Source organism: Cadophora gregata (assembly GCF_030347475.1).
Source record: "Cadophora gregata isolate MNR1 chromosome Unknown scaffold_5, whole genome shotgun sequence".
NCBI lineage: Eukaryota > Fungi > Ascomycota > Leotiomycetes > Helotiales > Ploettnerulaceae > Cadophora > Cadophora gregata.
This window is the reverse complement of record NW_026695928.1, coordinates 1719691-1732648: the sequence shown is the minus strand read 5'-3', so window position 1 is coordinate 1732648 and position 12958 is coordinate 1719691. Positions and strand designations below refer to the sequence as shown.

Genomic DNA, 12958 nt, shown 5'->3' with positions numbered 1-12958 from the left:
TGTACGCCACCTAGAAACATATACAAAAGTCGCCACACTCATCCCACCAGTTGATTTGAAGCCAAGTCATCAAAGTCGTAAAAAGCGCAGTGCATCGCAACACACCGTAAGATTCTATAGCCCATCCACTCCTCGCATCCCATGTATGGAAGCTTACAAGCTGCCTTGATGCAGAAGAAGCAGAATTGAAAAGAACTCCTAGAACACCCAACCAGCCAGCCGCTATCTTGTGGAAATGCCGCAATGTACAAAAAACAACGAAGTCGCTGCTTGGCCAAGCTGCTTCCCATATCCAATGCCCAAATATGCAGTCTTCTTGGTGTATGTATGGTCATAATGAAGGAGAGTCGTGAATATCAACCTATCTGCCGTCTGGCTTGCGCTTGTCGTCCCCTCCACCTCCACCCATTACCATACAGCTGCAGAGTATGAGCTAGCCATCCACAACCTTTGCTTCTTGATAAGGCAACCTCTGTCGTACAGGAGGTTAGGGGGCCTTATTCGGCCCCTTTGACGTTTTTCTTCACTCCCAGAGCCCATTTCAGTTCCCCAAGAACCTTCTGCGTTTCTAGCAAAGCTGCTTCATTGGCTTGCTCTTGAGCTCGCGCTCGCTCTTTGATATTTTTGAGAGAGTCTTCTTGCACAATTTTGTATCTGTCAAAGGCGCTCGCTATCCCATCTTTCTCTGCTTGCAGAGCAGTCAATTGCTCTGCTTGCTGGTCACATAGCTCTTGCAACATATTCATCCGGTCGTCATCGGCTCTCCTTTCTTGCACAATATTGTTGATCTCTGTGCCGAGCTTAGCAACCGTTCTATTGACTTCAACTCCTTGGTCCCTCCAATGGCTTGTCATGGCATCATTCCGGCCTTTCATCAGCGCTGCAAAGGTCTGTGCCTCTTCCACACTCCTCTTACTCTCCCCCTCGATCTTCTCCATGGCTTCCCTCCACCCCTTTTCACGTTCTATTGCTTTGTCGGCCCGATTCTTCTCGGCCTCAATCTGTGCCTTCATCTCCGCAACTTGTCGTTCCCTTCGCTTGAGCAGCGTTTTATTGATAGCGGCATCGTGTAGTTTCCCATCGTATTCTGCGGCAAGGGCTTCCATCTTCCCTTCCGCCATCCTAACTGCTTGTTTCGACTCCTCCGCCCTGAGCCGCTCCAGATTGAGGTCTCGTTTCAACATGTCGTTCTCACCCATAAGCCTCTCAATGACTCTGCCCGACTTTCCCAGGTTAGCACGACCAACGGCGGAACTCCATTGCCCTCCTGGCGATGCTAAATTCCCGTTCGTGTTTGGAGACCCTTCCTCTGGTATTTGGAGGTTGCTGGTAGTATATGATCGTGTTGGCCCAAATTCAGACGATATCTTCCGTACCAAGCCGTTCCCAACTCCCAGGTTCGGGTTATGCCGTGAGAGGGGCGGCTGTGAATGCGGTATAGAGGCTTGAGGTGAGGTTCTCGTGGCGTGAGGCATCGCTGTTGGATCGCTTTTTTGAACTCGCCGCACCTCATCTGCAGAGGTGATGTCAAGATGAAGACTCTCTGACGGAACTGAGCGGATGGTATTAGACGAGTTACTTTTCGAAAGTGCCGATGGTGTACTATTCCCATTCAAAGTATTCATCGCGTTCGAGGAGATTGGGGATAGCGTTCGAGGAGGCGCATGAATGGGTTGGTTGCTAGAGTCGAAATCTGCAGGTTCGCCGTTTCGAAGTTCTGGGGCAGGGAGATCCATTAGACCTTGTTTCTATTTTCAGATATCTATGCCCTCTCATATGCGCGATGTAGCCACGCCAAAAATTTGTCTGGCCGGAGGCTCGAACAGTGAAAGTGGGAAAAAGTAAGCTGGCAGACGTACTAGTAGAATCTGAAAGGATGGTAATGTGTTGTTGATACTGCTGCTGGTAGGGATGATCCGGCAGAAGGTATAATTCTCGAGCGCTCATCGCTCTTCATTTCTTCTCCCCTGGATAACCTGTAACTGCCAGTAATATGCAGATGTTGATATTGCCCTGGTGCTAGGTATTTCCTGGGAGCCTTCTGTTCCTTCTACGCCGGTAGTAGAGGTTGCAAACGACTTCCTGCCAGACCGTGCAAAGCACAAATTAGCAATATGTGTTCTTGCCGTTGAGATAGAAATAGTGGTGATTCTGGTAATGTTGTTGGACGGAAAGGTACAAAAGTGAGATCCATGTCTCTCTTTCACATTGCATGCAAAGAGAGTAAGCGATGATGCGGTTGGTTGGTTGGTTGGGTGACCAGACGGGGCACTTGGGACGGGTTCCTGGACGCGACAGGGGCCGCTCGGATCCCTCACAGCTTTACCCCTGCATGAACGTCCTGCATCATAACCGCCATCCATTCCACATCATAACGTCCGTGAAACTGACCGTCACCAAGCCAGATGAAAAGGGGATCTGGTGTCCGGATCTTCAAATGATGCCGGGACATCATGGTAGGACCTTTAGACTCCGGATCGTCACAGGAGTGGCGGGCCAGCCAAACAGTGACGAATGAGGGGCCGCGCTGTGCTACTTCGACACGTTCTGCTCTGCTCTGCACATAGTTACTTTTCATCTTTCGTGGACCCATTCTCATATTTCATGTTGACTTGCATGGCATTTACTTTCCATCAAGAGAGATACTGGAATAGCATTGGCACGTCCAAAGCTCGGGGTCTCCCGTTTGGCAAATCGCCCCATTTCATCGAGGAATTCCGTGTTCTTCAAGCTTGTATTAGCTTCCCAGAAATTACCTGGAAATGGCTTCAGCCGAGATTATCATATGCAAGAGGTGTTATCGAATAGAATGCCAAAAGTGCGACCTTTATAATCCTCTGCTCTTGTTGCCGTGCCTTCCCCCTTTCATTTTGTATTCCGACCTCTTTATCTGGTCATTTGTTTGCTGATCGAGTTCATGAAGCACTTCAGTGAACTTGTTCTATGAGTTTGTCACATGCTACGGTTGATACTAGCATTCTCATGTATAGTGGCAAAATTACGCAGTCGGGACTTAGGCCGTTGTACGATTCTACTTGTCGTAGTACAAAGCCCCCGCATATTATAGGTCAAATCCAGGGCCCGAATTCAAGTTTACCGAGGCGGACAACTCATCTTACGAGAATGATCAGCAGTGTCGTTTTCACAGTTGGAAATCCTGAAGTAAGTGGAGATGAACGGCCTAGTTTACAACGAACATTTCTCAGGTCGATAGTAAATGCTCAGACTCTCGATCAAAGGAAGCCAGGTCCAGAAATCTTCTGTGCCTACACCACCCCTTCATACCATGGAAAGCATGTCTTTTTACAACCTACTGGTGAACGAGTGTTGAATGTATCCGCAGCAAGGAGCCTCTGACATCTGGTGAAAGATTTCTAGCCCTCATCTGTACCACATCTGTGCGACGACTATAATTGGGGTAAGTGTGAAGAACAGGCAAAGCAGAATTTCCTGTGGATGAAGTAAGGATGGCCGGCGAGAACGTCTGTTGCGATGAAAGCCATCTGAAGGGTGGGATTCGGCAGTGGAATGGCTAGCTGTTCTTGATGCATTATGGAATGATGCGCGGATGAATAGCAGTTGGGGTAAGAGAGGCTCATTATGAACAAGCAGAGGGGATGGAGAACCGAGGGGATAGGGAAGACTAGAATCATTGATTGTAGAGCCAAGGTGACATAGCGTAGCTGCTTCACTGAACGCTACATCTGGGGTCTTTGCCTCGCAACATGGCTTTAAACTCTACTAGAAGCGATTGCCATTCACCATTATTTTCGAGCTTATATTCCCCGTTAGTATGGTCTCTCTTCACACATCACATCCATTGTACACATGTCTGGAGGTTGCACGGGTTCATTGGTATCTGCGGCAGTTCATTTGTTGACTGCTACAAACGAACATCCCATATCCATGCGCCCATCCCATCCGTAGAAAGCCCAGCGTACAGCAAGTATTTACTTGAGAGGAATGAAACGGGAAGAGTGGGTGGCACCAATACCGGGTCTTCCGTGCTTCACTGGGTGGCTATGAAAATGTCAGCTTTGTCCTCCATTGAAACCCAAAACGGATTTCAAAGTATAGGTACATACTAAGAGATAGAGAATTCTCCCAAGTAGTGTCCGACCATCTCAGGCTTGATTTCGACCTGGTTGAACTCCTTTCCTGAGTAGATACCGATAACGCTGCCGATCATCTCTGGAACAACGATCATGTTTCGGAGGTGAGTCTTGACAAGATCCGGCTTCTCGTTGGGCTTGGCCTCCTGCTTCGCCTTGCGGAGCTTCTTGATCAAACCCATGGGCTTGCGCTTAAGACCACGGTTGAACCGACGGCGGGCGCGGGCGTGGACGACATCACGAAGTTGGTCGGAGGAAAGGTCCAGGAGTCTGTAGATGAAGAATCGAGGGTTAGCTTATTTGCTCCCCTTTGTAATTCTCAAGACTTGGCTATGTATGTGTATGTATGGGAGGCGTACTGATCGAGGTCGATTCCACGGTAGGAGAACTTTCTGAACGCTCTCTTCTTCTTGATCTCGGCGGCCTCAACGGCGTCCTGTGATGGGAGAAGACGTCAGCATTGATTCTCGAGGTTACTCAGTGCTCAGAAGGAGCGCGCGAGTGGCAGACAGAAGAGAAATGCGATTGATACTCACGTATTCGTCAGCCATGATTGCGGTGGATGTGAGTGTCGGCTTTCGTTGATGTCGAAAGTCGATGGTTTGCTGGCGATCGTGAAATGAAGTTCTGAGGCGTGGAGTGGATTTTGCGATTCGTTAGCGTCGGGAGAACTCGCTTACTCGTTAGCGTCATAATTCTCGAAAGTAGGGCAAGAAACCCCGAACTCTTGGCACCTGAGAACAAGGCTGAAGGAACAGCTTCAGCCTCAGAATTACTAAAAGCCAGGGGACGTCCAGTTGGTGGATTGGCAAACTTCCAGATTTTGTAACATTGCTTGGCGCTAAAGCACCAGTGATTAATTGATTAGCTTCAGAATTGAGAATTGTTTATTCCGAATGGGACATTCTTTTGCTCCCTCAGATCGAGACCGGTAGATCTTCTTTCAGAATTATTGAATCATTTCACTTATCACAACTTTCATCAAAGGCACTGCGTGTTGGAAGAAGCACGTCTGTATTGCATTAATGTAACCTGCATCTTAACATCTCATCGTAGAAGGCCGTTAATCCGACCCAATTCCCATGACATGCAAATCCCTTGCAAAGCGCGCACAACTTCTCCCAGAAGCCCTGACCATTTGTTGTAAAGTATCGAGAGCGTGGTGTCGTCCAAGAAGAAAGAATTTGTTCGTTTAGTCGAAAAGACCGAAACCCATATCCTCGTCGGACTCCTCCTTCTCTGTGTGATGCATCAGTATATATCCCAGTGATTGCCAGTTGTAGAACTTACCCTCAACCTTCTCCTCGTCCTTCTCCTCGGCGGCAGCACCACCTGAAGCGGCGGCGCCTCCAGCAGCTGGGGCAGCACCACCGGCTCCTCCAGATGGAACGGAAGCCAACTTGCTGGATCCCTCAGTGATCAACTGTAATGCCCATTAGCCCCCATCCTGCATATATCACATCGTGAATTGTTGTACCTCTTGAATGTCCTTGCCCTTGAGCTCGGAGATGAGGGTGGAGAGACGCTCATCATCGGCCTCGATTCCGACGGACTCGAGAACGGCCTTGACGTCGGAGGCGGATGGAGAGGTGTTACCACCGATAGTGAGGAGAAGGTATGCCGCGAGGTGCTTCATTTTGCTTGCTGGGGATCGTCAGTACAGCCCACAGGGCATTTCACTCTGCGCGCAACTCACATTTGGTTGTTGTTTTTGGGAACAAGAGTTTCAATCGATTTAACCGCTATTTGAGGCGGAGACTGAGACGTGATGTTCGAGATGTTGTCGTTGATTTGGACTCAGGAAAGTTCGGAAAATTGGGGTTGACTAGCGTGTGGGAAGCTAACCCTGCAAGCGAACTTCTAGCGCGAAATTGCTCTGCGGCTGCTGCTTCCGATGACAAGCCGAAAAGCAGTGATCACCTTTAATATCATCTATGCATTGAAGAGCGAATTGAAAGTGACTCAACTGGAGCGATTTCATAGAGCTGGCTTTGGTAAAAGTCTTAGGCAGTATCTTACCCTTGTGCTTGACTTTTCCGTGGACTTTGACTGAGTCATTGGCCGAACGTGCCCTGGACTTGCAGAATGGCATGATCTCGTGTTTTGTTCAGAAACTGACCAGTATGAGTCTACTTTGTTGCAGGGCAAGTAAGATAAGTTGTTTTCTGAGAGTGACTTCCGTCTAGAGATAGTTATTCGGCTATTGATACATGGCCATGGCCTCCCCTCCAGTCGTCACTTCAAGCTTGAGCCAAGTGGTTCGCCAGGCTTCTCTGCCAAACTTTTCTCACAGTTCGTTGTCCTCATAATCTGTGAAACAAAACATTGCCATGCGAGCGAGTACAGGGGAACCCCAGAGTACAGTCGGATCATCTGAAAGCTTGGGAAGTCTTCTTGCCAGCTGGACAATTATGTATAAAGCATAAAATCTGGCTGCTTGTATCTGACGGATCGTTGGAGACTGTGAAGCCTTGGGACACGGAATGAACACAAGTTCCCAATAATTTACTCCATGATCCAGCTGAGTCCTACCGAAACGAATGTTCGTTTACTGTACAGGTAACTTTTGTAACAGCTGTTATGCCAATTGTGGTAAGGCTCTAGATTATGGAAGGGTGCTTGAGAACAAGGGCAAATACTGGTGGTAGTGCGTTCCAGATCCAAAAAGTAGTAATTAGTGTTGATTGGCCTGTTTAATATTGCATTTGACAAACCTCGTTCCCATTTCAGAACATTGAAGGTAAATTCATTGATATCAATCCCTGATTCCAACTACAAAAGAGCAATGATGTTGATGTTCTGGCCGCCACTTGACCAACTTCTTAGCAACGAGCCAGCTTGGCTCCTAGACACGAAGTAGGCAGCTTCCTCTTAATTAAACGTACACAACGATCCAATAACTGACTTGAAAGTGCCGAATTAGTGAATACCTAAAATTTCTTGCAAATGTTGGCGACATGGTTCTACAATTTTTTCTTGTTTTGCAAGTCATGAATCTGTAGGACGTGCTGCACACTGCACATAGTCCAAGCCACTGTCTCCACTTCAACCTAGACCTACCTACCTACTAGGTAGGCTGCTAGGTAAGGTAATGCCTGTCCCACCAGGGCAACTCGCTTCCGCACACACATTTCCTCAAATTTTTGTGTTCAATATGTAATGAAATAGCACTTTATCTTGCATCCAATCAAAAGGGCGAATGGTTTAGTGGTATAATATTCCCTTAGCATAAATGGACTTGTTCATTCAGCCTGGGAATGGTCCAGGGTTCGATTCCCTGTTCGTCCATTCATTAAATCATCTTTTTTGAACCTTTGGGTAGCTGAGAAACATCAAATGCTGTATTAACTGCTTGAGCTGTATTTTCAGTGTTGGCACCTTTTTGTGGTGGGCCTGCATGCTTTGCTGAGCCGAGGTGCTCGCTTCGCTACTCAAGTATTTGTTGTATCAAGGCGAGCAAGGTTGCATCCCCACTCTACTTAAGCTTTCTGTATTACGGGAGGGAGGTCTGTCGCTTCTAGACATTCACATCTTATCTATGTTCTTATAGTGAATTGAATCTTTGATTATTTATTTTTGTTTTTTCAAAAACTCCTAAACATAACCGGGTATTTCAGCAATAACAAATGGAAATCTACCATCCACCATGTCCACCGCCACCTCCTCCGTGATGTACTACTCCTCCTCCTCCGTGGTGACCACCAAATCCCCCTCCACCGCCTCCATGATGACCACCAGGACCCCCGAATGCTCCCCCTCCTCCGTGATGTCCCCCAGACCCACCACCGCCATGCTGCGGTCTTCCATGCTGGCCACCAAACCCTCCTCCACCTCCGCCATGCTGTCCTCTAAATCCAAGTGGGCCTCCGAACCCACCACCATGTTGCTGTTGGTGGTGATGTCCGCCTCCGAATGCTCCTTGTTGCCTTGGCTGGTGACCACCACCCATACCCATCATTCCGCCACCGCCGTAATTTTGCTGTGCTGGTGGTCCTCCCTATCTAACGTCAGAGGTTTGATTGGGCAAGACTTAGTCGCATTAGATGAGAAGACTAACATATGACGCTTTTTGTTGGTTTTTGCCCCCGTGCATCTTCTTCTTGATTTGCTCCTCCGCCTTATGCATAACCTTCTCCATGAGACCCATCTTGAAAATCGTTGTAAACTTAAGTAGGTAGAGCAGGAGGATAGATGGTAGAGAAGTATCCAACTTGTGGAGACTTGTTCTGAAATGATACAATAGAAGAGTAACAACCAAGGCAAGAGAAGCCAGCCCTACCTTATGTACCCCATCTCCAAACCACACTCTCCACAATAGTAGTGACAACGGATCCATAGAACAAGCCACTCCGTACCTTACATACGCAACTTGACTCCTCTTGACACACGTACCTTTGTGGCTAGCCATCATCGCGAGGTCATGGTCATGGATGGTGGATGCTGGCACATTAACTTCGGCCCCACTCCTAATTTTCAAGCACTGACAATGCTGTGACAGACGTAATTTACTTGTGGCTGTGTGAGGCTGAGAGAATGACGGAAATTGGGAATTGTGAATTGAAATTTGATGATCAGAAATGGTAACATGAACACTGAGAATCCACGGTTAGAGACTGCGGGTGTTTTGTAACTTATTATTTCATGTGAAGTGGTTGGATGATGTTCTGGAAGACCGTCAGGCCTTCGTAAGTTAGCAAGCTTCCCTGCTCCCGAACCTAAAGTCTTGGCATTCTATGGACCTGAACCTCGAGCTGCCCCGAATCTTATCTCGTATATCAACAAACCACCCGATGTCAGCTACTTCTCACTTCTGGGCACGACACGGAACACTTCCATGCCCTATCTCTCGGGTTGTCAAATCGCGTACGAAGACCTCTATTCTGGAAGCCCGGATCGTCGAGCACAGCGTGTGAGGCGATTACCTTGAGCTTGCATGCACACCAGCTGAATGACTCTTTAATTGCTTCTTCTTGTCGATCGTTTTGATAGCGACCGAAGCAGTCACATGAGGATCGTCCTCCAAAATGCCCCCCTCCGCCCCTTTCCCCTCCCAGCTTTGAGGGAACTTAAAGGGCTTGGGGCATCAAAGAAAGTTGATGTCGAGTTGAGACTTCAGTGCGGTACGGGGCGCGCCTCTTAAAACAAATCACACTGGAGTTGGATGAGAAGCGGAGACGTGCCTCTCGAAATCAGATCGAGCAGCACGCACCACCTGCGCCCCGACATGCCAAGAATGTCACACAAGACACGAGGCTGAAACTTTAGCATCAACACCTTGCTCGACCTCGCTCATGAATCTTATCTCCGAATGATTGCTGCAGTGCGGTCTTGGGGAATAATTGCCAACCTGGATGCCAAACCAGGGAATTGGACATCTGGATCCCTCAAGTCGGTAACTCTAATTCCAAGGGGCGAATCCGAGGTGAAATACCCCGCCAACCCGTTGACCCGCCGGCTAGCTTTACTCCTCCGCACGAGGCTGAAGCTCAACCTTTGAGAATTCATGTAAGGTAGGTAGGGAGGTATCTTTAAATTACAGCATGGAAGTCGTGGAAATCCTCGGCCGCTGGTTTCTGTGCAATTCTTCTTTATACTGTAGAGATGTTGATGGCTCTCAATGGCCCTCTTTTGCCATTTCCCCGAGCCCTCATTCTTTGCATGCCAATTCCTTGAAACAAATCCGCCAGAGCAGGAATAGCTGCGCAGCTAGCCGGATCTGCGCCAGAGGTAGCTGTTTCTTGATCAGAGACCGAGGGGTGTGGACTAGCAAAAGAAGGCACGCAAATGCGACTAGGGGAACCCCTCATCCAGCTCATTCCCCTCATTCGTGTTACTAGCAGCTAGGAAGACACCGTTTCTCTAGGCCTGGACTCCATGGTGAAAGTATAAAGGACTTCCAAAAGGTACCTTGTTACCCCGTCTCCTCCTTCTCTACCTCATCTACAAGTTACATGATCAAGTGATCTGCCCACCAAAGCTGCCCTACGTTGCATTAACGACTATTACGAAGATTGAAACTTCGTTCCAGAGCTTCGAGTCAATTTCAATCTGTTCTCCTGTCTCTTTCTTCACAGATTCTCTCAAATAACGAAACTCAATCAACATGGCCGAACCATCCACTGAAGGCTATGCTCAAGGCTGGCTCGAGGTACCTTCCCTTCTCCCGTTCTCGTCATTCCATTCAGCAAGAGTCTAACTCCCCTCTAAGTATGAGAAAGTCCTTGGCATGCGACCTCTCCTCACTGGAAGTCCGCAAGATATCATCGACCAGTTCAATGGCCTTGGCGCCAGTCTCGCTGCACAAGCACCTCCCCCTGATGCCTCCATTATAACTGAGGACACCACTGCGGATGGCGTCCCAGTCCGCATCTACACACCTCCTGGAGCGACGGGCAAGAAACTGCCTGTTGGTGTCTACTACCATGGTGGTGGATGGCTCGTTGGTAGTCTCGATTCTGAGGATGCGTGGTGCAGAGTCATTTCCAAGAACACACCCTGCATCCTCGTCTCGGTTGATTATCGTCTCAGCCAGACAGATAAGTGGCCTACCCAACTCGACGACAGCGTCACTGCTTTCAAATGGGTATTCCCTCTCCCTCCAACCCTTTAATCAGTCATCTGACACTACATGAATAGGCCCGCAACAATGCCACCAAATATGGCGGTGACGGCAGCAAGCTCTTCACAATCGGTGCCTCAGCAGGCGGCGGACTCGCACTCTCCGTTGCCAACGAACTTATCAAAGCCGGGCAAGGCTCTCAAGTAAACGGTATCGTCGCAATGGTTCCCGTAGCCGCACACCCGGACTCCATCCCTTCCGCCTACTCCTCAATGTACACAGCCTACACGGAGAATGCGACCGGAGTTCCCATCATCGACGCCGGTAGCATGAAGACGTTCTTCGACGCCGCGGGCGTAAAGTCTAACGACGAGAGAGCCTTCGCTTCGTTGAGCAAGAACTTGAAGGATTTCCCCAAGACTTATATTAGTACTTGTGGGAAGGATCCATTGAGAGATGATGGGAAGGTCGTTGAGGAGATGTTGAAGAAGGAGGGGGTAGAGACGAAGAGCGATTATTATGACGGAGTTCCACATTATTTCTGGTTGTTCCCAGGGGTGGAGAGAGGCGAGGAGTTCTTATTGAATGTTTGTAAGGGGGCGAAGTGGGTCAGTTCTTAGTGAGTGGGTTTGGTTCCGGTATCTTGTTGGAGTCGAATTCCTCTCAAGTTTGAATAGTGATATAGCAAAATAAAGCAGTGTTTTTTCATGAGAGATCTAATTTTCAGAATTGACGGATAGTTTTCATTCTATGGCATCATCCATCCCCCAGCAAAGCAAAGCTAAGCAGATCTGTCCGTTTACTCTGTTGAGCCACTTCAAAGATGAGGCAGTACATGCACCGATGCGCAACCAAGCCCTCGACCTCCGTTCGGGGATAGAGAAATTGATGTAAAATCTCTAGCATGGGTCACCACGAACAATGACCGAATATCCATCGGTGTCATCCTCCTGTCCACCGACATAACCGACAGATCGGTACTGTGGGCAGTGGTTGACGATATCCTCAGCGTAGCTACCCATGTATGAGCAGGCTCTCCAGAGTGTGCTCTCGTTCTATAAAGCACAAACACATCACCAGTTAGCAAAATTGCAGAAAACACGACAGGGAGAGTTAGTAAAGGACAAGACACACCCAATTGCAGACAAAGATCGATGCACTATTAGCACAAGCCAGCTTTCTGCACGATCGAGCAGCGAAACGGCACAGATCAGGTTTGACACCGCGTAGGAAGTTGATATTTTGCCAGACACCGCCTTCGGGAGCCATTACCCACTGGACTTGAGGGTTGGGGAGGCAGTAGACGCTGCTCTGATTTGTCTCTTGTTAGTTTATGTGTATCGATTAGGTGTGAGTTTGGGGAGAGCTTCACTTACCTTTCCACGCTTCTCAACTTCACCTTCAATCTTGCCCTGAACTCGGTCATTTTCAGCCTTGAGCGCAAGTGCGGCACCTATGCTGAGGCTCTCGGGTAGCTTGAAGTCTGGGTGAGAAGCGGCGTATTGAGCGTAGACATGTTGGATTGTGCCTTGGCCTTGGAACTCGTTGCCGTCAATGGTGAGGTTGAATCTGGAGGAAGGGGATGTCAGCACGTGAAGAGTAGTGTATTTCTCAGAAATTTGCTCTTGAGGATGCTGGGATTAGGCTTACTCCATGGGCTCTGTGGGGAAGGGGAGGCCGTCGAATGGACCACCAAGGTGAGATGTTGTGGTGCTGAGGGCCTCAAAGGCGAGGAAGGCCAGCAGGATGAGAGATGTGAGGAGGTTCATGGTAGGTTGATGTCTTTTGCAGTGTAGTGTCTTGCTGGAAAATGAGTTTGAAGTTGAATGGGAAGATGATTTGTCGAAGAAGTTGGAGTTGGGCTGGAGAGAGATAAGGAGCCTCAATAGAGAAAGCACCTCAAACAAAAGGTACGAAGCAAATCATGAAGTCACGGCTGTTTTCAGAAACAGTGAATACATTTCAGGCATCTATTGGAGGCATGTACTTCCCGATCTGGAGGGCGATGCCGATCTGGAGGCGATATCGGCTGATGACAAACAAGCACCTTCTATTTCAAATCGCCCATCCCATAGTAATCCCACACGAATTATAATGCAACTTTAGTTCCGAAGGAGAGCTGTTATCTAAGTACCATGGACATCTAGGAATAGAGCCAGCAAATGAGATAGCGCAGTTTTTGCAGATAGCTAGTTAGACCCAGACAGCATAGCAATCACTTGGTTACTCACATCCTCCCACATAACTTCTCTATGGATTCTTGGTATCGATCTAACCATCGTAGATA

General features: G+C 48.5%; 6 protein-coding genes and 1 non-coding gene across 7 annotated transcripts; 2 read left to right on the top strand and 5 right to left on the bottom strand.

Annotated features, from left to right (window-relative positions):
• Nucleotides 1-497: 497 nt before the first annotated feature.
• On the bottom strand, nucleotides 498-1947 carry ONS95_011340 (uncharacterized protein; the record flags this gene model as incomplete). The annotated part of the gene is made up of 2 exons (XM_058504949.1): nucleotides 498-1741; nucleotides 1860-1947. 2 exons carry the CDS (start codon nucleotides 1945-1947, stop codon nucleotides 498-500), a joined length of 1332 nt encoding a protein of 443 aa, XP_058359505.1.
• A 2003-nt stretch (nucleotides 1948-3950) lies between these two features.
• Nucleotides 3951-4663, bottom strand: RPS15 (ribosomal protein S15; the record flags this gene model as incomplete). Its single annotated transcript, XM_058504948.1, has 4 exons — nucleotides 3951-4020; nucleotides 4086-4382; nucleotides 4472-4548; nucleotides 4649-4663. 4 exons carry the CDS (start codon nucleotides 4661-4663, stop codon nucleotides 3951-3953), a joined length of 459 nt encoding a protein of 152 aa, XP_058359504.1.
• A 641-nt stretch (nucleotides 4664-5304) lies between these two features.
• Nucleotides 5305-5748, bottom strand: RPP2B (60S acidic ribosomal protein P2; the record flags this gene model as incomplete). Its single annotated transcript, XM_058504947.1, has 3 exons — nucleotides 5305-5351; nucleotides 5403-5535; nucleotides 5590-5748. 3 exons carry the CDS (start codon nucleotides 5746-5748, stop codon nucleotides 5305-5307), a joined length of 339 nt encoding a protein of 112 aa, XP_058359503.1.
• A 1557-nt stretch (nucleotides 5749-7305) lies between these two features.
• ONS95_011337 lies at nucleotides 7306-7400 on the top strand. The gene has a single exon. It is a non-coding gene; the product is annotated as a tRNA-Ala (tRNA).
• Nucleotides 7401-7662: 262 nt separating this feature from the next.
• ONS95_011336 (uncharacterized protein) lies at nucleotides 7663-8755 on the bottom strand. Its single transcript, XM_058504946.1, has 2 exons — nucleotides 8392-8755; nucleotides 7663-8109 (listed from the first exon to the last, which is right to left on the bottom strand). The coding sequence occupies exons 1-2, from the start codon at nucleotides 8521-8523 to the stop codon at nucleotides 7747-7749; spliced, it is 495 nt and encodes a 164-aa protein (XP_058359502.1). The 5' UTR covers nucleotides 8524-8755; the 3' UTR covers nucleotides 7663-7746.
• A 1460-nt stretch (nucleotides 8756-10215) lies between these two features.
• ONS95_011335 (uncharacterized protein) lies at nucleotides 10216-11291 on the top strand (the record flags this gene model as incomplete). Its single annotated transcript, XM_058504945.1, has 3 exons — nucleotides 10216-10260; nucleotides 10321-10695; nucleotides 10749-11291. 3 exons carry the CDS (start codon nucleotides 10216-10218, stop codon nucleotides 11289-11291), a joined length of 963 nt encoding a protein of 320 aa, XP_058359501.1.
• A 448-nt stretch (nucleotides 11292-11739) lies between these two features.
• ONS95_011334 (uncharacterized protein) lies at nucleotides 11740-12585 on the bottom strand. The gene is made up of 3 exons (XM_058504944.1): nucleotides 12322-12585; nucleotides 12048-12240; nucleotides 11740-11982 (listed from the first exon to the last, which is right to left on the bottom strand). Exons 1-3 carry the CDS (start codon nucleotides 12438-12440, stop codon nucleotides 11785-11787), a joined length of 510 nt encoding a protein of 169 aa, XP_058359500.1. The 5' UTR covers nucleotides 12441-12585; the 3' UTR covers nucleotides 11740-11784.
• Nucleotides 12586-12958: the final 373 nt, after the last annotated feature.